At 48.8% G+C, this 27334-nt stretch overlaps 1 protein-coding gene across 1 annotated transcript in view; it reads right to left on the bottom strand.

Annotated features, from left to right (window-relative positions):
• The window catches only part of POLQ (DNA polymerase theta), a 174229-nt gene that overhangs the window by 61123 nt on the left and 85772 nt on the right, over positions 1–27334 (bottom strand). Inside the window, 2 exon segments of the mRNA XM_029578518.1 lie at positions 6699–6910; positions 11485–11628. Coding sequence (XP_029434378.1) covers positions 6699–6910; positions 11485–11628 — 356 coding nt within the window.

Genomic DNA, 27334 nt, shown 5'->3' with positions numbered 1-27334 from the left:
ATTTTATTCAGCTATGTCAAATTTCTCTATAAGAAAATTATTACTTACCTGCTAATTTTCGTTCCTGTAGTACCATGGATCAGTCCAGACCGTGGGTTATGTCCCCAATCCAGCAGATGGAGTCAGCCAAAGCTTTGAGGGGGCGTCACCATAAGTAGAACTACCCCCTCTGCAGGAGTTCAGTATCGAGTATATCAAAGCCCGAGTAGAAAAACCGAACCCCCTCATTGAATCAAGTTTATGGAAATCGGCAACAAACAGCCGTATAACCGTAGTAACAAACGAACAGTGAGCGTCCTACAACGTGTAGGAGGCTACAAAGACAGTAAGTCAACTTGTGAGGAGCTGGGACAACAGTGAAAAACTGAAAGTGGTGAAGGACAGATACCAGTACCGTTCCCTCGAGTAAGGTGGAGCAGGATTAGAACCCAAATGTGGAGGGCGTCTGGACTGATCCATGGTACTACAGGAACGAAAATTAGCAGGTAAGTAATAATTTTCTTTTCCCTGTACGTACCTGGATCAGTCCAGACCGTGGGATGTACCCAAGCTTCCCTAAATCGGGTGGGGTCCTGCGAGACCTGCTCGGAGAACCTGCTCACCAAAATGTCCCGTGGCTGGAGAAGCGAGGTGTAGGCGATAATGCCTCGAACGTGTGCAACGACTTCCAGGTAGCCGCCCTACAGATCTCCTGGGGAGAGACCGAGCGAACCTCCGCCCAGGAGGCCGCCTGAGAACGTGTAGAATGCGCTACAATGCCGGGCGGAGGCGTCCGCCCCGCCCCAACGTAGGAAGCGGCAATACTCGCCTTCAGCCATCTCGCAAAGGTCGTCTTGGAGGCCTGGGAACCTTTCTTCGGACCGGACCAAAGGACAAACAGATGGTCGGACGTCCGGAACTCGTTGGTAGCCTCCAGATAGAAACGCAGCATGCGTTGGACATCCAAGAGTCGGAGAGACTTCGGCTCGGAGGAGGAGAAGGACGGCAACTCCACCGTCTGGTTCACATGAAAAGCCGACACCACCTTCGGTAGGAAGGAAGGGACGGTGCGGATCGAAACTCCAGAGTCGGAAAAGCGAAGGTAGGGCTCCCTGCACGACAGAGCCTGTAGCTCCGATATGCGACGAGCGGAACAGATTGCCACCAGGAATACCGCCTTGAGGGTGAGATCCTTAAGCGTCGAGCTGCGCAGAGGCTCGAACGGAGGCCCCGACAGGGCGCGGAGCACCAAGTTGAGACTCCAGGAGGGACAAGGATCCCGTAGCGGAGGCCGTAGATGTTTGACACCCTTGAGGAACCGAGCAATGTCCGTGTGCCGCAGGAGAGATCCCCCATCACGCAACAGCGAACCGAGGGCGGCCACCTGAACTCTCAACGAGTTATAGGCTAGCCCCTTGTCCACCCCGGCTTGTAGGAACTGAAGGATCTGAGGGACCGAAGCCGTGGTGGGACTGGTGTCCTGGCTGGCACACCACAGTTCGAACACCTTCCAGACTCGAACGTAGGCCACCGACGTGGACGTCTTGCGCGCCCGCAGCAGCGTGGATATTACTGCCTCCGGGTACCCCCTGCGCCGGAGGCGTCGCCTCTCAAAAGCCAGGCCGCAAGACAGAAGAGTTCTGCCTGCTCGAAAAATACCGGGCCCTGGTGTAGGAGGAAGGGGAGGTGCCCCAGCCTGATCAGGCCGTCGACCACCAGCTGCAGCAGATCCGCGAACCAGGGTCGCCTGGGCCATTCCGGGGCGACGAAAATCACAGCCCCCTGATGTTCTTCTATTCTGCGGAGCATCCGTCCCACTAGGGGCCACGGTGGAAAAGCGTAGAGCAGAAGATGTGTCGGCCATGGTAGCGCCAGGGCGTCCACCCCCTCCGCACCGTGTTCTCTTCGCCGACTGAAGAAGCGGGGAGCCTTGGCATTTAGAGCGGATGCCATCAGGTCTAGGTGGGGGGCCCCCCACCGATGGACGAGGAGTTGCATCGCCTCGTCGGACAGAGACCACTCCCCGGGATCCAGCAGCTGGCGACTGAGGAAGTCCGCTTGAACATTGTCCACTCCTGCGATGTGTGACGCTGCTAGCCGGACGAGATGACGCTCCGCCCATTGCATGAGCAGCGCTGCTTCCAGCGCGACCTGTGGACTGCGCGTGCCTCCTTGGCGATTGATGTAGGCCACGGTGGTCGCGTTGTCCGATAGCACTCTGACTTCCCGGTTTCGAAGGAGCGGAAGAAAGTGCCGCAGGGCGAGCCTGACCGCCCTGGTCTCCAGACGGTTGATGGACCATGTCGCCTCCACCGCCGACCACGTTCCTTGCGTGGCGCTGCGATCGCAGACCGCGCCCCAGCCCGCTAGACTGGCATCGGTGGTTACTACCACCCAATCCGGTAAGTCGAGGGACACGCCTCGGGCTAGATTCGTCGGATCCAACCACCAGCCCAGACTGTCCCTGGCCTTCTGAGGGAGCGGGAGGATCATCTGGTAGTCCTGCGAGACCGGCTTCCAACGGGAGAGGAGCGCCCACTGTAAGGGCCGGAAGTGCGCAAACGCCCAGGGGACCATGTCGATGGTGGATCCCATCACCCACAGGAGCTGCAGGTAGTCCCAGGAGGTGGGCTCCCGTAACGCAGAGAATCGTAGTATGTGATCCCGCAAAGAGAGCGCCTTGTCCTGCCGCAGGAAGACCTTGCCCAATCGGGTGTCGAAGGTCGCCCCCAAGAAGTCCAAACGCTGTGAGGGCACGAGGGAGCTCTTGGAAAAATTCACTACCCATCCCAGGGAATGCAGGAACTGTAACACCCTGGACACCGCTGCTTGGCCTTGGGCGAACGACTTTGCGCGAATAAGCCAATCGTCTAGATAGGGATGAACCAGAATGCCCTCCCTCCGGAGAGCCGCAGCCACGACTATCATGATCTTGGTGAAGGTGCGTGGTGCCGTCGCCAGCCCGAACGGCAGAGCTATGAACTGGAAGTGCTGGTCCAGGATCTTGAATCGCAGGAGACGATGATGATCCGGGCGGATGGGGATGTGTAAGTAAGCCTCCGTGAGATCCAGGGAGGCAAGGAACTCCCCCCGATGCACCGCTGCGATCACCGACCGCAGCGTTTCCATGCGAAAGCGGAGCACTCGGAGGGACTTGTTGACCTCCTTGAGGTCCAGAATGGGCCGAAACGATCCGTCCTTCTTTGGCACAACGAAGTAGATGGAATAGTGGCCCAAGCCCACCTCTCCGAAGGGCACGGGCGCAATAGCGCCTATCTCCTGAAGCCTGTCCAGCGTTGACTGCACCGCTCGCCGCTTGAGAGCCGAGCCGCAGGGGGAAAATATGAAACGACTCTTCGGTGGTCGAACAAATTCCAATGCGTAACCGTGCTGTACGGTGTCCAAGACCCACTGGTCTGAGGTAATCCGCGCCCACTCCCTGTAGAAGAACTTCAGCCGCCCCCCAATCCTGGGGACGGCGGAGTGGGCGAACCTGGCATCATTGCGAGGACTTGGGGGAGGGGTTTCCTGCCCCGAGAGCGGTGCGCGCGGGTCTGCGGCCGCGAAAGGAGCGCGACCAGGGCTGGGGCCTGGAAGCGGCCGGCCTGGAGCCCCCCGGCCTGTAGGTCCTGTAACGCCGTTGCGCTCTGGCTCTAGTCCGGGACGAGGCAAACGCCCGGGAAGGGCGATATCTATCCTCCGGAAGGCGGTGAACCCCAGAGACTTGATGAGCTGATCCAGATCCTCCCCAAAGAGGAACTTACCCCTGAAAGGCAGGGAGCCCAGACTCGATTTGGAAGACGTATCTGCCGCCCAGTTGCGCAGCCACAGCAGCCGTCTGGCCGCCACCACCGAGACCATAGACCTTGCCAGGACGCGAAACAGGTCATACGAGGCATCCGCCCCGTACGCCACTGCAGCCTCTAATCTGTCCGCCTGGGCAGCCTCCGCCGCAGGCAGATCCTGGGAGGTGAGAAGTTGTTGAACCCACAAGAGGCTTGCCCGCTGGGCGAGGGAAACTGCACATCGCTGCTCTCATACCCAGCGCGGAGACCTCGAAGACTCTCTTCAGGAAGATCTCCAATTTGCGATCTTGCATATCCCGCAAGGCCGTGCCTCCTGTCACCGGGATTGTCGTCCTCTTCGTAACCGCCGAGACTGCGGAGTCAACTCTCGGGACCTTAATGAGATCCAGGAAATCTTGCGGTAGCGGGTACAGCCGTTCCATGGCACGACCCACCTTCAGCGAAGCTTCAGGAGTATCCCATTCCCTCGTGAGGAGCTGCAGGAACGATTCGTGAATGGGAAAAGCCCGCGCTCTCGGGCGCAGGGCTGCCAGGACCGGATCTCCTTTCTTCGAGGATGTGACCACCGCAGGCGCAACTGGAGCGGGTGGGTCCGGCGGTGGATCCAGATCCAGTTCCTGAATGATGCGTGGTATGAGCTCGTCCAGCTCTTCCCTCTGGAAGAGGCGCAGCGTCCGCGGATCGTCCCCCTCCGTCGTGGCGTCCCCCTGTCCCAGATCTGTAAAGTCAGGGTCAAGGTCCACTGGGTCCGGCGCCGCTCCCACCGCCCCTGGCGAAGTCCGGGCACGGGCGGGAACACGAGGGGCCCCCGCTCCCGCCGCAACGGGGGGGGGGCGGAGCCGAAGGCGAGGTCCGACATAGCTTGGCAGGGGGGGGTTCCACCGGCGCATCCAGACCCTGCAGGTATGCCGTGTGCATAAGCAGGACAAACTCCGGGGAAAACCCCGGTCTCGCCGAGGGGGCCCTGGCGGGAGGCACATCCGTGGACTCCTGCCCCTGCGGACCTTGCTCCGGCAGCAAGGCCGGGGGCGAATCCGGATCCGACTCTCTGCCATTCAGCCTCTCCTGAGGTTCCTCGCGGCGCCGGGCGTTCAAGATGGCCGCCGTTCCCGCCAGGACTGGGGGAGGGGCCCGCCCACGGCGTCCGGGCAGAGGGGCTAGGAAAGAAAAATCGGTGACGGGCTGTGAGGTGCCTTCCCCCCCGGGAAGGCACCGGGCACAGATGCCCTCACGAGAAATGCGGGACCCCGGTTCGCCGCAGGCCGCGCAGCGCATCGGCTGCGGCATCGGGACGACATGAAGAAAAAAAAAAAAAAACCGCGAAAAAATGAGCCGCAAAACAAAAATCAAAAAGGAGCCCTCGGGGTCCCGCGAGCCGAAACGCTGCCGCCGCGGGGGGGCCCGATGGCCTGCACTGCCCGCCGAACAAAAATGCCGCGGGGGGGCCCTCCTGGCCGCACTACCCGCCGGAAAGATGCCTGCCTGCCTGCCTTCCCGAGCAGCCCACGAGGCGCCCAAGATGGCCGCGGTCAGGATCGCAAACGCGGAGGCCGGCACTACCGGCATCCGCGAGGCACCAGAGGTTTTTGGGGATCTGCAAAGAAGAAAAGAAGAAAAGAACCACAATAAAACTGCAAGCTGTAGGACTTACCCCGTCCGTCCAACAGAAAAGGAAAGGACACACACAGAGGGGTAAGCCACGCCTCCCCAAAATTGAACCCCTTAATTACTCTTTTTTTTTTTTTTTAAAGCAAACTTGATTCAAAACAAATAGGCAGTCGCCCAAGAAAACAAGACAAAGATAAAGTCAGAAGCATAGACTGAATTGGGAGCACTCCAAATTCCCTACTCGCATCTGCTGGAGTCAGAAAATACTGAACTCCTGCAGAGGGGGTAGTTCTACTTATGGTGACGCCCCCTCAAAGCTTTGGCTGACTCCATCTGCTGGATTGGGGACATAACCCACGGTCTGGACTGATCCAGGTACGTACAGGGAACATGAGTGTACTGTGTTCTTACTTAGTGCGCATGCATGATTCTAGGAAAGTTATTCTGAAAAAGGTTAACCAAGTTAAGCTCCAGTGTACATCTCTTCTCCAGGTTGCCCACGGATTCAAAACACAGGGGCCGGTGCAATACAGTGCGCTCAGCCGAGCACACTAACCCGTAGTTGGACGCTGGTTGTGTAGGCGCTGCCTAATCCCCTCAGTTATGTAGCAGTGCCTCAAAGTTTTGTTCTCTGCCTCCATCTACTGGTAGGGATGCATAAACCCACTTGTTTGGACTGATCTGGGATCAGTAATATGAACAGGAATATGAGTTAAACCAGTGCACCTCTTTGCAGCGGGGAGCAACAACTAATGCCTTTATTTCCATGGGATTTCCATATGAGGGCACCAAGCAGTGTGTACAGTTCTACACACTTATTTTTTGGGTGCAAAACTCCTCCCTACACTCAAAAACTGCATACAACTGTGGGTAAAACCGAGCTCTGCTGAGTGCCCCTCAATGCATCATGCCTTTGGTAAGCTCAGAGGCACGCTAACAGAAGCTTTTCAGCAACACCTAACTGATCTCTCATGCTGTGTTTATCTATACAGGTTGCTTCAGCTCCTCAGCTAAACCTTACCCCTCTGACGAGCCTGCCAACTTTTCACCCAGGTAAAAGTTTGTGCACTGTTGATCCTTACGTGTACTGGGGACAACATGGCAAATCTACAGACTGCCAATTTCATTCTGCCCATGTCCACTTATTACTGAAACTGCAAGTAACTTTGTTTAAAAAAATGACAGAAAATGTTTTCAGCCCGGAGTAAAATATAAATGACTGGAAATAAGTGCTAAGCACTAAAGTCTATTATGCTTCACTTGCCTAAATAATGAATACAAGTTTAAAATGATTTAATTTGAAACCTTGGGATCTTCAAATTTTGCAGCCAGGGAGACACCACATCCCAGCAGCAGGGTCTTGTAGTGTTCGATGAAGTTGTACACGAGGAGTGAGCGGAGTCCTGCAGCTTCTGATCCTTCCTGCAAGCAGGACCTTAGGTGCCAAAGCCTCTCCTTCACCGGCAAGTTCTGATCCACGGGAGGCGGAGCCAAACTGGCACTGACGCCCAAGGCAACTGAAGGTAAAAGCAACCAAAAACAGTTGGTATATCTCAGTGCTTTTTCTAAACCATAAAGAATAAATACTGAATGTGAGATAAAAGGAGAAAGTACAAGTTAGAGAAAGATACATTTGCCAGGCAATATCATTGGTTTAAAATAAAAATAAATTTTAAAAAATCAGTCCATAAGTCAGCTCCTAGAGATTCCTCACTCAATTGACCAAGAAGCATTTAAAAACCCTGGTCCCCCCGGAGTGCCAGCAAAAATGTGTCAAAGAGGGGGAGGGCAGGGAGAAATAATAACAAGAAATAGGAATGTACAAAACAAAACCAGTTACTCATTAATGGGGTAATTCTTACCAGCAGAATTTGAGCCACTTCTCAAGTACACCCGTACTTTCCTGTTGAAAAGCTGCCCCAAGAAAAAATACTTGCAGAGATTTGCATCTGCTTTTTCAGAGGATAATTTTTCCAGCCACACACATACAGTTTTGAAAATACAAAACCTAGGCATGTTACATTCCCTGCCGTAACACGGGCAAAACTATGCACACAGTGGCACAACGCACAGACTCTCACCTGCAGACAGGGCGGTCAATTTTCAAAAAATCGTTTCACCCGTGCAAGTAGCCATTTATATTGCTATCTGGGCTTTTGAAAAGTGCCCTCTAAAATCTGGGGAAAGGGAAGGAATGACCCCCTTGGCCCACTCCCACCTCTGCAGCATCTAGCAGATCAGCCCGTCCTCCAGATCTGGCCATTACTACTATTTGTTCTCTCTGTTCCTGCTGACTGGCCCTCCTAACGTCTGCCCTCTCTCCACCTCTCACTCTTCCTGCTGCTGGATGGCCCTTTTTCTGCTGTAGCTGCAGCTACTAATCCCTGTCCTTCTCCCACTCCTGCTATTGGCCCTCCTGATTTCTGTTCCCTGTTAGGGGCTTCTCTGTGACACAGCTGTCATGTGCACACGCACAGAAGCAACACCATGCTCACCCAGAGTCCTTAACATTTTTATAACACAGAGAGAAATTAAAATGTTGTGATAATGGTCTTGTTGAAGTCTAACAAACTGTTTAATTATGTGACTGGAAACTAGATATAGGGTGGAAAATGGATGCCTGATTTGGTTTCTATTTTTCAGTTTCCTAAGGAAAGTTAGAAGGCAGAAGAATACTTTTGCTGCTGTATTACTGTTCAGTAAGGGGAAGAAAGTTATTTTTAATGTTCACAGAAAGTCAAAGGATTTAAACTTAAGCATCATTCACTGCTCAAACCTCTACACCACACCGCAGCTCCCATTTTATTAGAAAGATGAATTTGGTGAACTGACACGATTTGATTGCATTAGCTGAGCATGGAAAGGATTTAAAATAAGATGGTTATAACTGAGGATAATTTCATAACATTGCAGGTAACTTATGCAGCAAACACATGCATTAAGTTACAGCAAGTTCCCTTTGAAAATAATTTCAGATTTACCTACAAAACTTATCTGTTAAAGCATCCACACAAATTTTTCTCAAACATGTACAGATTTACTTTTGAAAATCAAAAAGGAATGGGGGCAATTTTCAAAAGCATTTACATGCTTAAGACTGGGTTTTACACATATCCATGCACTTTACCCATTTAAGTAGGCTTTTGAAAATTGCTGCAATCTATGCCATTGAACCAACAGATTTTACATATGTAAGTGCACTTTACGTGCATACATGGCTTTTGAAAAATGCTACAATAGTAGTTACATTTACACATCTAACTTATTTGAAAATTACCTCCCTTGGACACAAGTCCAAAGCCCTCCCTAATTACGCTCCCAGAAACAATTTTGCAGTCCGGGTAAATATACGTGAGCAACTTTACCCACATAAACTCTGAGTAATTCGATAACAAGCTAGTTCCGCAGCTAAAAACAGATGTTTTAAACATGGACATGCTTTTGAAAATTACCCCCCTGTGGGTGAACTTGGGTTAATGATCAAATTTTATATTTTGGAGAATAAATTGGAAGTTGAATGCTTCCAAACACACATTTCCAAATGTCAAAATCAGATTCGATTAGTAGCAAAGGATCCTGCACAAGGGGGTCTGCTGAGAGAGTGGTCACTATGTCAGGGAGTCTTAGACTCTAATGCAACTTCTGCTTTCCAGGTGAAGGCACTGCTTGGGTGCTCAGGTTATACAGCACATGCGAGGGAAGGATAACAATTAGAGGGAGTTTTGCAGGTAATACCACAGATCAGTCCAGACAAGTGGATTTTGCATCCCTACCAGCAGATGGAGTCAGAGAACAAAATCTTTGAGACACTGCTACATAAAGTGCCACCTGCAGTCCCTCTTTATTGACCCGTACCCAAGCCAAAAACTAAACACCATTCCCCCCTTTCAGGGCAAACAGGAAAAGGCAGGGTTAGAACTTCCTGAGGCAGCGGCTGGCAGGAGGAGCCTATGGAGACCAAGAGGGAGCCAGTGCACTGGCTATCCACCAAGGGGCTACTACAGTCAGAAGTATCCAAACCCCCCATTCGCCCTACTCAACCTAAGGGATGGGCCACAAAGGAACCTAACACCTCGGGGAGCTGATCCAAGGTATTGTCTCCAAACGCCAACTTTCAGTCAGAGCTGCAGGTTTGCACCTCTCGGCAGGAGACATAGAAATACTGAGGAACTGCAGGTGGCACTCTCAGTTATGTAGCAGTGCCTCAAAGCTTTTGTTCTCTGTCTCCATCTGCTGGTAGGAATGCAAAACCCACGTGTCTGGACTGATCTGGGTATGTTCAGGAAAAAGCATTTTACTCGCGTAAACCTATATGCGGGTAGAGGCATGCGTTTTGTTCCACAATGTAGACTGTCCCAATGTACCTCAGTCCGCTTACCATTGCGTTCCCATGGCAGAGGTAAGCGGGGTGAGAAAACTACATGCATAGTTTTGTTCGGAAAAAGCAGGTGCAAGTCTCTGTGGGTATTTTTCCTTAGGCAATTTTTAAAGTAAACCATGCACGTATTTTCCCTTTGAAAATTGTAGCAAAGACAACTGGTAAAAGGTTTGAATACTTCTCTTAAGAGGGAGGAAAGACAAGGTGGCTACAAATGAAGGCTCTTGGTGCTTCAGCCTCAGACTTCCTTGTTAACATGGAACTAAGCAAGGCTGGGAGTAAATTCTAACTCAGCCAGAAGCACAGAAAAAAAAGGGAACGCTACGCGATAAGAAAAATAGAGAACACAACTGAAGTCTCAATCAGATGCAGCATTTCAAACCATAAGCAAATCTGAAAACCAACCCAAGGAAATTTCTACCACTGGACTGTAATATACAGTTGTATTTTTACTTAAACCCTATGTAAGCCAGGCAGTACATTACACTGGAATGAGAGGAAGGAAAAAACTGGATGCATGGTTCAACACGAGGACTTTCAGCAGTGACTAAACCATGGAAATTAATCATCCTTACTAGGTAATCTCTCTTTCAATTACCGTACCTCAGGAGCACTTAAAAAACAAATTACTATATCTGATTACTTTACCAATGATTACGCAACTGCAACATCACTCTCTGCTTCGACAGCAGGGCTGGAGGAGAAAGGGGAATTGGATTCAGACAGTTGAGGGCACCGACTTTTACAGCCTGGGGTAATAAGCGTGGGGGTAACCTGCCCAGAGCAGCAGTTAGTATCCTTAACAGAAGGCATGGGGATTACTACCCTTAATCAATAAGCCCTGATGCTTTTGACGTAACTGCAATCTCGCTCTCCGCTTTTGACGGCGAATGGGGAGAAAGGGGAATTGGTTTCAAATGACAATCAACACATTGTATCAGTACTCCTGACTTTCACAGTCTGGGGTACTGATACACAGACATTAAGGATAAACCACAGGACTGCTTCTATGGCCAAACCCAAAAACAAAACATGAAAAGCAGCATTATCTGAATTTTCAAGAAGGTTCTTCACCCAATAAAATGATTCTAACAATTATTTTTTATGGGTATGAGAGTTACTTGGTTATGATTGTAAATATTACCATAAAGTCTGGGGATAACTGCATGGAGTGCCAGTTACAACCCTTAAGAGAAATATGGGGGTACCTGGATGGCACGGCAGATACCACCATAAGAAGCTTGCTGGGAAGACTGAATGGACTATTTGGTCCTTTTCTGTCATTATTACTGTGTTACTATGTTACTCAGCATACTTAATTTTTGCACATATTCTCTGAAGATTTTTCCCATTGGCACTGAGAGGTAACAAGTTTGAAAGATGGCTGCCAAGTGTTGAGTAAGATACATTCAAAACCTTGCTAGAAACATAGTCTACAGGTTTGGGTTGTGAACAATCTAGATGCACAGTGCTTTTTAAGAAGCTAACAGTTTAGAAACAGGAATTATGAAGTCATTTCCTCTACAGCACAGATCTATGTCTGCTAGAAGATGTCTAAATTAGAACTTCCCAAACTTGTCCCTGCATATTTTGGGTCTCCAATGTAGGCAAATTTCTCTCATGCACATTCACTGTGGATATTCTGAAATCTAAACTGGTTGTGGTAACATCAGACAGGGTTTTGAGTAACTGGACCTTCCTCTGTCTACTTACCAGCGTCATCTTCCTCCTGCTGAAGTGAAACGTAATAAGCATCCTTTCCGCCCCAGCACACAGCCAACCCAACCAGCAAGATATCTTCATGGCCTTTAATAGGAAGCCCTTTATCCTTAACCTGGATTTGTTGAGGTGATCGTACTAATTATAAAAATACATGAAATAAATGTTATAATCCATAATCGGAAATTTGCATTCATAATAGATGCTTGGTTGCTGGAAATCTCAAGTCCCTGTGGTCTTAGACAAAATCATGAGGACTTTTAGAAAGCAAATGAAAATATTTTGATATTTTTCTCTATAAATTTTAAAGAGAAAAGGAGACAGTTTTGCACAATATTTACAAGAGAAGCTGGTTATTCATCTTATAGATCCCCACTAGTGGCTTTGCTGAGACTATACTGCAGGAGGATACAATGTATAAAAGCCAAATTAAAGAACAAGTGTCTGCTTCACAATGTGCTCATGCATGGATATGAGCACCATATAAAAGCATAGGGTTACTGCAATTGCTGACCAGATTATTTTCCCATTTTCTTTCTGGTTTGCCATTTAGTTCTGGTTTTGTTAGCAACCAGTCAGAAATTCACATTTAACATCTACAGTAAGAGAAAGTTATCAGTTTTCTTTATTCATTCACAATGAAGGATAATACTAAAATTATATTAATTGAATCATGGTTCATGTTAATATGTATTTTCCCTGCTTTAAATAAAAATAATTGCCAAGAGAAGTTCTTTCAATTTTAGGTGTGATATATATTCTTCCCAGATTTCAATATCTCTATTGTAATAGTCTACATTTTTAAATTAAAGGCACAACAACAATATCTTATTTGCAATGTGCACATGGGATATACCTTTTCAGCATGAATGAGCAGAACAGACGGGCTGGTTGCTTTATTTATTTATCTGCCATCAACTACTGTGTTACTATGACAGATAAAGAGAAATAAAGTTATGCAGGGAGAGCTGTTTTAATAATGGAGAAATTACTTACCTGATAATTTTGTTTTCTTTAGTGTAGACAGATGGACTCAGGACCAATGGGTATAGTGTACTCCTGATAGCAGTTTGAGACGGATCAGATTTCAATCTGACGTCAGCCCTAGTACATATACCCCTGCAGAAGTACAGCTCTTCAGTATTCTCCTTGAAAAGCAATGTGGATATATGTATGACTGAATAATTTGACTAACTTGATTAACTTTATAACTTGGATAACTTAATTAATTTGAACTGGTTGAATTGGCTACAGCTGGAGACCGCCAGTACCCTCAACCGAGAAATGTCAACACCCAGTAGGATGGGTGTCCTAGATGAAGGAAAGCATGGCTTACCCGTGAATCACTCGTTCCCAGGGATGTCCCCCGAGAATTCCATGAGTAACGGCAGCCATGGGTGGGAAGCTGAGTCCATCTGTTTACACTAAGGAAAACAAAATTATCAGGTAAGTAATTTCTCCATTTCCTAGCGTGTAGCGGATGAACTCAGGACCAATGGGATGTATAAAAGCTACTCCCGAACCGGGTGGGAGGCTGCCCGTGACCCACTTAGAACTGCCCTTGAAAATGCTGTGTCCTCCCGAGCCTGAACATCCAGGCGGTAAAACCTGGAGAAGGTGTGGATGAAGGATCATGTCGCCGCCTTGCAGATCTCGGCGGGTGACAGCATCTTGGTTTCCGCCCAGGACTCTGCCTGGGCTCTAGTGGAATTGGCCTTGACTTGTAAAGGCGGTGGCTTGCCTGCTTCTACGTAGGCCGCCTTGATGACTTCTTTGATCCAGCAGGCTATGGTTGCTCGCGAGGCCGCTTCCCCTTGCTTCTTCCCATTGTGAAGGACAAATAGATGGTCCATCTTTCGTACGGATTCCGACCTTTCCAGGTATCGGACTAGGAGCCTGCCGACATTGAGATGGCGTGGACTTCGAGCCTCTTCCAAATTCTTATGCTCATCTGGCAATGGTAGCGAGATGGTTTGGTTGACATGGAAATGAGACACCACTTTGGGGAGGAACGACAGAACTGTGCATAAATGGATGGTTCCCGGGGTGAGCCTGAGGAACAGTTCTCGGCAGGACAGTGCTTGCAGCTCGGATATACGACGGGCCAAACAGACTGCCAGCAGGAAGGCTGTCTTCAGTGTTAATAATCGGAGAGACAGGCCGCGGAGAGGTCTGAAGGAGGTTCCTGCTAGGAAATCCAGGACCAGGTTGAGATTCCAAAGAGGCATCGGCCACTTCAGGGGTGGTCGGATCTGCTTGACTCCTTTCAGAAACTGGGAGACATCCGGGTGAGAGGCTATGCTGCCGCTCTCGCTCCTGGTTCCGTAGCATGACAATGCGGCCACCTGTACCTTGATGGAGTTGAGAAACAATCCCTTCTGTAGGCCGTTCTGCAGGAATTCCAAAATTGCAGGAATTTTGACCGAGCGGGGTATGATGTCGCGGTCCTCGCACCAGGCTTCAAATACTCTCCAAATCCTTATGTATGTTAGGGATGTGGAGAACTTGCGAGCTTGGAGTAGGGTGTCAATTACTGCCCCCGAGTATCCGCTCTTCCTTTATTTATTTTATTTATTTATTTAGAACTTTTATATACCGACATTCGATCGAGATATCACATCGGTTTACATGAAACAAGAAACCAATAAGGCAGGGACTGCTTTAAGGCAGGGACTGCTTATTTTACATTGTAACAAGATAACTTACATTGTAACATAGTAACTTGCATAATGGTTAACGCGGAAAATATGTTAACTGATTAATATTGAAAAAAGCATAACATTTAAACTTGAAAGGATACGTGAGCTATAGAGAATAATGTTTAGAAAGGAGTTTGGGAGGAAGCGATGTAGTTAATGACCTGTTATGGATCCCTGAGTAGGGATGCGGGGGCGGGAGGGTGGTGGGGAGAGGGGCGGTTTAGGTCAGGGCGGAGCAGTGGAAGGGGGTCTATTTGGAGGCAGGTTGGATCTCAGTGCAGGAGGTTGGATCCCATTGCAGGGGTTATGTATCAGGGGGGAAGGCTTTTCTGAAGAGCCAGGTTTTGAGTTGTTTTTTGAATACTTGAGTGGAGGGTTCGTTCCTAAGAAGGGGTGGGAGGGAATTCCAAAGGGTGGGGCCGGCAACTGACAAGGCTCGTCTTCTGGTGGAGGAGAGGTGCGCGGTTTTAGAGCTGGGAATGATGAGTAGGCCGGTGTCTGAGGATCTGAGGCTTCTTTGGAGGGAGTATGGGAGAATGGCGGTGTTTAGCCAGTTCATCTCGTTGTTTATTTTTTTGTGGATGAGGGTGAGGGTTTTATATTGTATTCTTTGGGCGATGGGCAGCCAGTGAAGTTCTTTTAGTGTGGGTGTGATGTGGTTACATTTTTTGATGTTAGTGATGGTCCTGGCGGCTGCATTTTGCAGTACTTGTAGAGGTCGGATGGTGGTTTCAGGTAATCCAAGGAGTAATGCATTGCAGTAATTCAGTATGGAAAAAATTATTGACTGTAGTACTGTTCGAAAGTCTTGTGTGTGGAGGAGGGGTTTGAGTTTTTTTAGTGTTTGCAGTTTAAAGAATCCATCTTTGATTATGTTAGAGATGTGACGCTTGAGGTTGAGTTCATCATCGATGGTCACTCCCAGATTTCTTGTAGATGTTGTGAGTTGTGCCCCTGTGTTATTAGAGGTGATGATGCTGAGGGGGGCTGAGGTGAGCTCATTTGAGATGCGTAGGATTTCAGTCTTGCTTTGGTTGAGACAACAGTCTCAACCAAAGCAAGACCAAATCCTACTGAGATGCGTAGGATTTCAGTCTTGCTTTGGTTGAGACAACAGTTTTTCCTTAGGCGAGTCCTCTCAATGGCCAGCCCATAAGAGAGAATCGAGCTGGATCCTCGTGGAGGATCAATCCCTGTTGGAGCAGGTCTCTGTATGGAGGTAGCAGCAGGGGGCTCCCTGTCAGCAGTCTTCACATGTCTGCGTATCACTGTCTTCTTGGCCATTTCGGGGCCACTAGAAGTACTGGTCCCCTGTGGTGTACTATCTTGTGGATGATTGCGCCCAATAGGGGCCACGGTGGGAAGGCATATAACAGAGTCTCCTGTGACCAGGTCTGTACCCAGGTATCGATTCCCTGGGACTGGGATTCCCACCTGCGGCTGAAGAAACTGGGTACTTGGGCGTTGGACCGGTTTGCCAGGAGGTCCATGGTTGGTGTTCCCCAACAGTTTACTATCAATTGGAATGCTGTGGTCGACCTCCTCCATTCTCCTGGATCTAGACTTTCTCTGCTGAGGTAGTCCGCAGCGACGTTGTCTTTCCCAGCAATGTGAACGGCTGAGATCTCTTGAAGATGCACTTCTGCCCATGACATTAGGAGGTCTATTTCCAGAGACACCTGTTGGCTTCTGGTTCCTCCTTGAGGGTTGATGTAGGCCACTGTTGTGGCGTTGTCCGACATTATTCTGACCGCTTTGTCTCAGAGTCTGTGAACGAATCTTAGGCAGGCTAGTCTGACTGCCCGGGCTTCTAGGCGATTGATGCTCCATCCCGACTCTTCTTCATTCCATTGCCGTTGGGCGGTTAGCTCCTGGCAGTGTGCTCCCCATCCTCGTAGCCTGGCATCCTTGTTGAGTAGGATCCAGGTTGGTGAGGATAGTCTTGTTTCCTGGCTCAGATGGGCTTCTTGAAGCCACCATCGTAGTTGGGCCTGAACTCTGTCCAGGAGCTGAAGCCGAACGGTGGATTCCATCGTGATAGTAGTGAGCGTTGTAGGGGTCTCATGTGAGCTCATGCCCATGGCACTACTTCCAGTGTGGATGCCATGAGGCCGAGAACTTGTAGGTAATCCCATGCTGTGGGGCGAAGTTTGCTCAACAGGGTTCGTAACTGGGTCATCAGTTTTGATCTCCTTGTCGGTGTTAGGATGACCTTGTCTTGTTTGGTGTCGAACCGGACTCCCAAGTATTCTAGAGATTGGGAGGGCTGCAGGCAGCTCTTGTTTGTGTTGACCACCCACCCGAGGCTCTCCAGTAGAGTTTTGACTCTGTTGGTTGCTTGGTGGCTTTCCTCTGGGGATTTCGCTCTGATCAGCCAATTGTCTAGATAAGGGTGCACGCAGATTCCTTCCTTCCTCAGTGTTGCTGCCACCACCACTATGATCTTGGTGAACGTCCGGGGTGCAGTGGCTAACCCGAAAGGTAGTGCCCGGAACTGGTAGTGACAGTCCAGGATCGAGAAGCGTAGAAAACACTGATGCTCTTGAAGGATTGGAATGTGTAGGTAGGCTTCCGACAGATCCAGGGATGTAAGGAACTCTCCCGGTTGTATCGCCCTTATTACCGAGCATAGGGTTTTCATGCGGAAGTGAGGAATCTTCAGGTGATGATTGACCGCCTTGAGGTCCAGGATGGGTCTGAACATTCCTTCTTTCTTGGGGACGATAAAATAGATGGAATAATGTCCAGTATTTATATGTTGTGGAGGCACCGGTGTTATAGCCTCTAAGGCTAGCAATCTGGTCAGTGTAGCTTCCACTGCCATCCTCTTGGAAGGGTCGTGGCAGGGAGATTCCACAAACTCGTCCGGAGGGAGGTGGTGGAAATCCAGGTAATATCCCTCCCGAATGATGGATAGGACCCACTTCTCCTAAGTTATCTCGACCCATCTTTGGTAGAATAGGGCAAGTCTGCCCCCTATGGCTTCTTCCTTTGGATGGGTCGGCTAATTTTCATTGTGGGGTGCGGCTGGGGCCGGAGCCCGAGCTGGCTCCCCTTTTGTTGTGCTTGTTCCGAAAGGACTGGCTCCGGCCTGCGGGGCGGGCCGCTTGATATGTGCTTCTATATGGGTTGAAGTACTGTGATCCTCTGCCCCTGGTGGTTCGGGGGAAGGATCACTGGTTTCTCTTATTCCTGTCCTCCAGTAGCCGCGGCAGTGGGGACTCGCCCCATTTGTTGGCTAGTTTCTCTAGTTCGCTTCCGAACAGGAGTGTTCCCTTGAAAGGCATCCTTGTGAGTCTTGTTTTGGAGGATGCGTCAGCCGACCAGTTTCGGAGCCAGATTTGTCTTCTGGTTGCCATGGCGGATGACACTCCTCTAGCTGCTGTGCGTACCAGATCAGAAGCGGCATCCACGAGGAATGATACAGCTGGTTCCAGGGCCTCCCTAGGATTGTTGTTCCTGGTCTGTGCTAAGCAGGCGCGTGTCACTACAGCACAGCAGGCCGCGATCTGTAAAGACATAGTGGAGATATCAAAGGACTGTTTGAGGATAGATTCCAGACGTCTGTCTTGAGCATCCTTGAGTGCTGCTCCTCCCTCCACCAGGATAGTAGTGCGCTTTGAGACAGCGCAGACCATAGCATCCACTTTCGGACATGCTAGGAGATCTTTGGCGGCTGGGTCCAGAGCAGTGATGGCTAACCTACGACACATGTGTCAGAGGTGACACGCCGAGAGGTTTTTGCTGAAATGCGCAGTGTTTCGTGGACTATCGGGAAATTTATTTTTTTTTATCGGCTGTGCCGAGCCGATAACCCAAAAACAGAGCCCGACCCTTTAAAATTAGTTTTTTTAGTATCCCCCCACCCCCCGGACCCCTCCACCCCCCCAATGCCCCCGGGTGCAGGGAGGCTCATGCGGCGCAGCGACAGGCAGATGGGCAGGGCCGTGGTGAGGCTCACGTCACCACGGCCCAAAGAAAAAGATCGCGTTTAAACGCGCTGATGCTCCTCCTCCTTCATGCCTGTGCAGACCCGGAAGTAAACGTTGCCGGAGCCGCGTGGGCAGGAAGGCGGAGGAGCATCAGCACGTGCAGAAGAGGAGCAGCGCTTACGGGCCACCGCGAATCCCAAGTCGCAGTGGCCCGAGAAGAGGAAGAGGCCAGGTAGCAGGGCCGCTGCAGAGCCTATCCTGCGGCGACCCGCAAAGAGGAGGCCCAGAGGTGAGAGAGAGGCTGAGGGTCTGTAGAGGGTGTGTGTGTGTGTGCGTGTATGAGATGAATTGAGAGATTGTGTGTGAGAGTGAGGACCTGAATGTTTGCAGAGACAGCATGTGAGAGCCTCTGTGTGTGTGAGAGTCAGACAGCATGTGCCAGTGAGAGCCTGTGTGTATGAATGATTGTACGAGAGAGAGCATGTGACAGTGAGAGCCTGTGTGTGTGTGAGAGAGAAATGCATGTGAGAATGAGAACCTGACTGTGTGTTTGAGGGAAGAAGATGGAGAGAAAAGAAACAGAAAAAAAGACAATATAAAAGGAATTGGCAAAAAAAATAAGGAAGGGAAGGTGGAAAAAAATAAGAAAGGGAAGGTGGAAAAAAAAAAAGCCTGTGACCAACCAATTAGAAAACTAAGATCAGACAGCAAAGGTAAAAAAAAAAAAAAAAATTACTTTTTAGTGATTGGCACATGTAATCTTTGGGAATGTGCAAGAATAGCACTTTCTCTATGCGGATCTCACAATGTACGAGATCAGCATGGAGAAAGTGGAAGCCCACGGGGCCTGCACAGAGAAGGCAGTAGAATGGGCTTCAGTGTCAGTAGCAGCAATCGGCACCTCCCCAATAGCCATGTGGCAGCAGTGACAGTGGCAGCAGAGGAATGAGAGAGGTTCCAAGGTTGCTGGCAAAAGAGAGGGGGGGTCTGCCTTTAGTGTGTGCATGTGTATGAATGGGACTCTGCCTGGGGGTGTACGTGTGTGAATGCATGGGTACCTGCCTGGGGGTCAGTGTGTGTGTGTGTGAGAATGACTGGGAGCTTGCCTGGGTGTGTATGTTTGTGTGTATGTGAGGGAGCTAGTGAGTGTGAGAGCATGAGTGTGTATGAGAAAATCCAAGGGAGTAAGAGTTTGTGTGTGTGTGGGGGGGGGGTGTGGAGGGGGAGAGAGTGTCTTAGAGCCTGAGAGTGTGTCAGTGTCAGTGAGAACGAGAGGTTATGGTGGATATAAGAGCATGAATGTGTATGAATGTGACAGTGTATGTGTGAGAGAGAATGGACATGTGAGTATGTGTGAGAGAGAGAGGATAACCTCCTAACCCTCGACAATATCAGGGTGACTGGAAATCAAGAGCTCCCACAGATGGGGACAGCAGGGGCTTTTTAAAACCCTTATTAGTTTTAATTGAAGATGTTTCTAGCGCATCGGTATAGATAGTAAAAATCAGTCACTTTATTATGAGTTCTCAATCATGTAGTTCACTAGATGCCGATATTTGGCGCCAAATTCAAGATATCGCCATTCTAGCTTCTTAAGTCGGTTCATTTTATGCATATGATTTTATGGTCAACAGTAGATTGTTTATAGTAATTTACAGGTGAGTGCGGAGTACTTCCCGGTCCTGCAGAAATTTAGTGTAAGGCGGAAAGGTAACTAGGGCCTGTAACTCACTAACTCTGCGAGCAGATGTGATTGCCAAAAGAAAAATCACTTTCCATGTGAGATAGCGAAGATCACAGGATTGGAGAAGCTCGAATGGTGGTTTCATGAGCCGACCCAAAACCAGATTGAGGTCCCAAGAAGGGGCCGGAGGGCGTAGTGGAGGCTTGAGGTGAAGCAAGCCTTTCAGAAAATGTGTTACGAGGGGTTGTACCGAAATAGGAACATCCCCGACACCTTTATGGAAGGCGGCCACTGCACTGACATGCATTCTGATGGAGGAAGTTTTTAGACCTGATTCTGGCAAGTGCCAGAGATAGTCTAGAAACTTCGTGGTGGAAAAGGTAAAAGGATCAAGGGATTGAGAAGAACACCATGACTTAAACCTGTTCCATTTGTATAGGTAAGACTTTCTCGTGGAAGGCTTCCGTGAAGCAATCAGGACACGGGAAACTAGCTCCGAAAGGTTAAGTGGCTGAAGAATTAACCTTTCAACATCCAGGCCATCAGGGACAAAGCTTGAAGACTGGGGTGGCGTAGGCACCCGCCGTTCTGAGTGATCAGAAGCGGGTCCGTTCCCAAGGGAATGTGCCTGCGAATGTAGAGATCCTGAAGTATTGGATACCACACTTGGCGAGGCCAGTGAGGTGCTATCAGGATCATGCATCCCTTGTCCTGATGTAACTTCACGAGAGTCTTCGAGAGAAGTGGAAGTGGAGGGAACGCATATAGTAGACCGGTTGCCCATGAGAGGGAGAACACATTTTTTGGCTGTGAGTGTTGGCTGCGAGTGAGAGAGCAAAAGTTCTCTACCTTGCGGTTTTGATGTGACGCAAAGAGGTCTATGAGAGGATGACCTCAACGTTGGAATATTGCGTCCACTACTGTGGGGTTGAGGGACCACTCGTGCGGATCGAAAGCGTGACTTAGGTTGCCCGCCAACACATTGTCCACTCCTGGCAAATAGGTGGCCCTGAAGTACATTGAGTTGGAGAGGGCCTCCGCCCATATCTGCGCAGCTTCCTGACACAGTAGGTTGGAGCACGTCCCTCCCTGTTTGTTGAAGTACCTCATGGCCTTCTGGTTGTCCGTCTGAACCAGGATGACCTGATTGGAAAGACGATCCTGAAATACCCTGAGAACATATCTGATTGCTCGAAGCTCCAGGAAATTGATTTGGTGTTTGGCTTCCTCTGGAGACCAAGTTCCTTGCATTTGCAAATCAGCCACATGGGCTTCCCCAGCCGAGGTTGGAAGCATCGGTGGTGAGAATTATTTGAGGGTCTGGAGCCTGGAAGGGCAGGCCTTGGAGGAGATTGATCTGATTTTTCCACCAGGCTAGAGACTGACTGAGTGAGTCAGTGATGTGGACAGTGGTCAATAGAGGTTGGACGGATTGAGTCCATTGTGACCTTAGAGTCCACTGCATGACTCTCATGGCCAAGCGGGCCATTGGGGTAACCTGTACTGAGGACGCCATGTGTCCCAGTAGGATGAGGAAGTGACGTGCAGTCGTGCGGCGCTGAGACTGTAGCTGATGTGCAAGGGAGATGAGAGTGAGAGCTCGCTGTCGAGGCAGAAATGCCTTTGTCTGCAAGGTGTCCAAGTCTGCCCCTATGAATGATAAAGTGTGAGATGGGACTAAGCAGGATTTTGCGTAGTTGACGAGAAATCCTAGCGAAATCAGAGTGTGTAAAGTAAGACGTAGGGATGACAGAGCAGCTTGCTGAGTGGGAGCCCTGATCAACCAATCGTCTAGATAGGGGTAGACGTGAACACCTTGAGTCCTAAGGAAGGCTGCTACTACTACGAGGCACTTTGATAAGACTCGAGGTGCAGATGCCAGGCTGAATGGGAGCACTCGGTATTGATAGTGCTTGGGGCCTACTAGAAATCTCAGGAACCTGCGATGAGATGGATTTATCGCAATGTGCATATACGCATCTTGGAGATCGAGAGAGCAGAGCCAGTCTCCTCTTTGCAGAAGAGGAAGGAGGGAACCCAAGGTTACCATCTTGATCTTTTCTCATTGGAGGTACTTGTTGAGGGCACGTAGGTCCAGAATTGGACAAACGCCTCCTGAATTTTTGGGGATTAGAAAGTACCGGGAATAGAATCCTTGACCTTGTTGAGAATAAGGTACTGGTTCTATTGCTCTGGACTGGAAGAGGAGGGAGACCTCCTGCTCCAGGAGTAGTGAGTGGTCGGATGTTCTTCAAGCCGGTAGAGTCCGGTGGAATGAAGAGAAAGTTCAGGCGATAACCTTGAGAGATTATGGTAAGGACCCACTGGTCTGAGGTGATTGTGTGCCACCTGTTGTTGAAATGGCATAAACGACCTCCCACTGGTATCTGAGGCAGTGGAAACTGGCTGTTGCTCTCTATGCAGGAGTCAAAAACCAGAAGCAGGGCCCAGCTGAGGAGATGCTTGCGACTTTTGTTTACGAGGTTGACGAGACTGGGCCTTTTGGAAAGGTCTCGTGGAAAGGGTCCTATACTGTGGTGGATAGAACTTCTTTGGACGGAAGAATGACTTTTTAGTATCCTTCCTGAAAGGCTGTTTGGAGGAATACTAAGAGGGCATCAGAAAGAGCTGGCAAAGGGTCTCATTATGGTCCTTGAGTTCCGCCACCGTCTGCTGAATCTGTTTCCCAAACAGATTGTCTCCTATGCAGGGCAGATCAGATAATCTGTCTTGTACTTCAGGGCACAAGTCCAAAGACTTAAGCCAGGCCCATCTTCTTGCTGAAATAGCAGTTGCAGATACCCTGGAAGCAGTGTCAAAGTATCATGGGAAGATCTTATTTCATGCTTCCCTGCCTCAAAACCCTTGTGTACTAGGGTTAGAAGTTGTTCCTGGAATTGCTGAGGCAGGGACTCTGCAAAGTCCTGTATCTGTTTGAATAAGACCCTGCTGTACTGGGTCATATACAGTTGGTAGGAGGCGATCCGAGAGATAAGCATCGATCCCTGGAAGACACGCCGGCCTATAGCATCCAGGAATTTCTGTTCCTTACCTGGGGGAAAGGAAAAGTGGGGTTTTGATCTTTTTGTCCTCTTTTGGGCAGATTCTACAACCACAAATTGGTGATCCTGCTGAGGTTTCTGGAATCCTGGGGCTGACTGGACCAAATAAGTCATATCAGCTTTTCTGTTGACTGGAGCAACAGAACCAGGGTGTTCCCAGTTCTTTTTGAGGAGATCCAAAAGAACCTGGTGAATAGGGATGGAGGTTATTTCCTTGGGAGCATCCAGGAATTGTAACAGCTCCATCATCTGATGCCTGTCATCTTGTTCAGTCTGCAATTGGAAGGAAACCAATTCAGACATTTCCTTCACAAAATTTATGAAGGATAGGTCCTCTGGAGGAGAACGCTTCCTGCTTTCAGTAGGAGAAGGTGGCAATGGCAAATCATCGGTGTCTTGAGAAGAACCATCGTTCCAGGTGTCAGGGATCAGGACCTGCCCCTCTAGGAGCCTGAGAAGGACGGGACGATGTATTCCTGAAGGTCCCGGTCTAGGATCCGAAGCCATCGAGGGAAGTGCTGGAGGCACTGATGAAGGCATCGAGGGCACCGGTGGCGCTGATGGACGCATCGGCATCGATGGTTGAGGCAATGGAAGAACTCCCGATGGAGGAATGCGGAACGGTGTTTCCTCTCCCGATGACAGGGTAAGTGGGGAGGGCACTGGAGCCATCGGTGACCCAGGATCCATCGATGGAAAAGCGGCTAAAAGTGCTTCCATCTTTGAGAGCAGCGGTGCCAGTGCTGCCGGAATCGGATCGGTGGTCAGTTCCACAATCGGCACCGGTTTCGGTGCCGATTGTGGACGAACTTGGAGTCTGTGCATCGCCTTATCAATGGCCTCGTGAACCATCCGGTCCAGTTCTTCACGGAGACCTGGAGCAAGCAGCCCCGGCTCCGGAAGGGAAGAAGGAGGTAGAGGCATAGCCGGAGGGACCACCGTTAAAGGCGGAGTCGCGGCTCCTGATACCTGTCCGGGTGAGGGTTGCCTCGGTGACCCAGTCACAGAAAGGGTCTGGTGCCTTTTCTGGACGGGGTTTCTTCGATGGCAGCTCGGACGATGGTGAGGTCGAAAATTTTCCTTCCTCGATAGTCCGAGACTTGCGGTGTCAATGCCGATGTTTCTCTCTACGATCCCCTCGGTCCTGAGGGGGAGTAGATGTAGTCGAAGGCCGAGAAGTCGTCAATGCCGGATGGTCACCGGCCAGTGGCCGATACTGGTGCGAAGTTGACGGTGCCGGTTCAGATGACGTCGATATAATAGACGACGTCTGAGTTTGAGAACGGAAGAGAAGTTCCATTTTCTCCATTCTGGCTTTGCGACTTTTTGGTGTCATTAAGGCACATTTGGTGCAAGTCAGGACATCATGCTCGCACCCAAGACACATTACACAGACTCTTTGTGAGTCTGTAACGGACATGGTGCAAGTACAGTCTGGGCACCGACGGAACCCCGATGCCATGGCCTTTGAAAAATTTAGCTGCGGTACAGTCGATGGCCAGTAGGCTGCCAGGGCCAAACTCGACGGGAATCTATCGAAACCGGGTAAAAAACTTACCGGAGTATAGCGGAATTAAAAATTCGAAGGAGGGACCCCTGTAGGGTATGAAATTTTTTAGTAATTCCGTGAGGAAAATTCCTGTCAGGAACCTCTGTGGAGCTCCTTAACCCGCGAGGCTACTGCTACGTGGAAAAAAGAAGACTGAAGGGGGACCCCTGCTGGCTGCAGGTTTAGTGCCATGCTGGGCTTGCCCAGTAGGTGCCAGTCAAAGTTCTAGAAACTTTGACAAAAGTGTTCTGTGCTTGGGCTCCATCCTGTGATGTCACCCAAATGTGAGGACTACCATCCTGCTTGTCCTGTAAGAAACACAGATACTAAGCTCCTTTTTCCTTACTTGCATACTTATAGGCATATAGGGCTGACAAATGTGCCAACGATATGATTAATTATTAAAGCCCTAACCCATCGCTACTATCAGATCTGAATGCACAAGGCCCCATATTATCTGGCCATTGTCGTGGGGTTATTTCCTGGAAAAACTCCATGATTGTCTAGTTCAGATAATAGCGAATGCTGCTAATCAGCCAGTTTTAATCTACTCCTAAGTAAATAAAAAGATGTCTGTTTGGCAGCCTTTCCTTATCTCTACTGGTGCTCCCGAGTTTATTTTCTATTGGAAAACCATCAAGGAAAAGAGTCAAAAATAGGAAATGTTCACAGTTCCTCAACCAGGGACTGTGATATAAACAGAGACACAACTGGGTCTTGAAACTATTCACAAATGAGTTTTCCTATGCTGGATCCCAAAGTTACGTTGCAAATTCTGATTCGACAGTAAAGCTGTTCTAATGCCTCTATTTGTTGTAATCTGCCTTAAGACCTTGGGAAAAATTTGAATATCAAATGCTCATAAATAAGTACATAAATATAAAGCCTTCTAACTGCCAGGGAGAGAAGGAATAGCAAAGAAATCATTTATTTCTTTTCAAAATCTTGTTTGTTCCCTTCCCCAAAATATCACAAACCTCAGCAATTGTTGTATGATTCTACATGCATTCTGGAGTTCATTTCCTGTGGGATTCTCCATGGGTAAACGAGTGGTTACCTGTGGAGAAGGTCTCTTTCATAACTGCCTCCTCGTCCCACCTCTTGCAGGGAAAAGTGCACACGCTGACAACAGTGCACAATCTTTTTTCACAAGGGGACAGGGTGAACTGCATAAGATTTCATTTTGGAATCGCTGCATGCTTTGTTTCTGAACAGTATGCAGAGTGAAAAAAAGATTACCATGACACCAGTTGCTGCAGGATTTTCTAAGAAAATCTTCATGGGAAATTTCCCTTTGAAAAGCTTGTAACCCATGGGTACCAGGGGGAAGCTAAAAATTGGCCTGTGTATATTTTGTTTTTCTTGAGATCAAATCTACAAAAGAAAATGATCAAATCTAGGGAGGAGCAAGAATGCCACCGCGTGAGCAGGCAGGCTCTTTCCCTGTGATTCTTGTAAAGCTCCTTTCCTTGAAATCTCATGCCCCATACAAAGCGAAAAGCTAAGGTGAGGGAAGTTACTACTTCCTCACCCGTTCCTGAATGTTTTCAACCAAAGATAGAGACCTTTTTTGCTGCCCCAGCAGAGAAAATGCCAGTGGAGGGGGCTGCTAAGGTTTTCAGCATAGAGCAGGTGTCGGCACTGTTGGCCAAAGAAATCACGCTGAGTCCTGGTGCACCAAGTAACTCCTCTCCTCCCTTATCTCCCGAAGCAGTAGATTTGGTGAGTCCACAGGGAGAGGAATCACCAATCTTGGTGGACACTAAATCCGTCAGTGTTCCCACGATGCGGGTTGGACAGGGCCTATGGCTGGCCCTGCCCTCAGAGCCTTACCTCGAGAAAGGGCTGCAACGGAAGAAATGATCAATAAAGGGATCTTGATGGGGAGTGCAACAGGAGAGGGTGAAGCAATCTATAAAACCCAGATGGAAGTTCTGACCCCAATGGAAAAACCGAAGGTAATCACAATGGATTCTCTATGGTATGCCTTAAAGGGGCTATAATCTGTAATTCTTAATTTAACTAAAATCACTGTTGAATCTAATCAAAGATTCTTGAACATTGAAAATATGATTAACCTGCAAAATACAAAAATAGAACACTTGGAATCTCGTGTTGAAAAGGTTGAATCGGTACAGAAAGAGATTCTTCGAATTGAAGCTTTGAATATTAAAAAACTTGAGAGCATTGAAAATCAGGGGAAATATGTGAATCTATGGGCCCTTAATTTCCCATATAAGAAAGGAATCTCAGTATACGACATGTTTAAGAATTACCTTTTGCATGTGTTGAAAATACCATCTGAAGCTTTACCAGTCTTATCTAGAGTATACTATCTACCAACGAAAGAAGATTTAAATGAAGATCAAGTTCCTGAGGCGACCTTAAATTTAACAGAAGTTTTGGAACTTTCTTTAGAATCTGAAATATCCAAATGAATGATGTTATTTGTCTCTTTTACTCTTTCTGTGCATAGGGATTTGGTTTTCAAGAAGTTTATGCGAAATCGTTCTAACATATTCCATCGAGTTAAAGTCTGGATTTATCCTGTCATATCAAGGATTACCCAGGAAAGGAGAAAGACATTTTTAAGTATGAGATCCGAAGTAGTAGCCAGAGGGGCCAGATTTAATCATAGATACCCTTAAAATGCTTGGTTAATTATAAGAATTATAAATATGCATTTTTGAACCATCGCAATTATATAGGTTTTTGGAAATGCATACCCTAGAAACTCCTGATTTGTGATCGGTGATTATGGAATCTCTGCAAGGTCTCACGTAGTGTTCCAATTTAAATGATAATTTTGGTTTCCTACTTGTAAAGATCGCTCTATACTACCTCCCCCAAAATTTCTTGGAATATTCAGATAAAAAGTAATGTGTGTATTATTATTCATTTCCTATGTTAAGATGTTA

Source organism: Rhinatrema bivittatum, chromosome 15 (assembly GCF_901001135.1).
Source record: "Rhinatrema bivittatum chromosome 15, aRhiBiv1.1, whole genome shotgun sequence".
Classification (NCBI taxonomy): domain Eukaryota; kingdom Metazoa; phylum Chordata; class Amphibia; order Gymnophiona; family Rhinatrematidae; genus Rhinatrema; species Rhinatrema bivittatum.
This window is presented reverse-complemented; position numbering and strand designations above follow the sequence as displayed.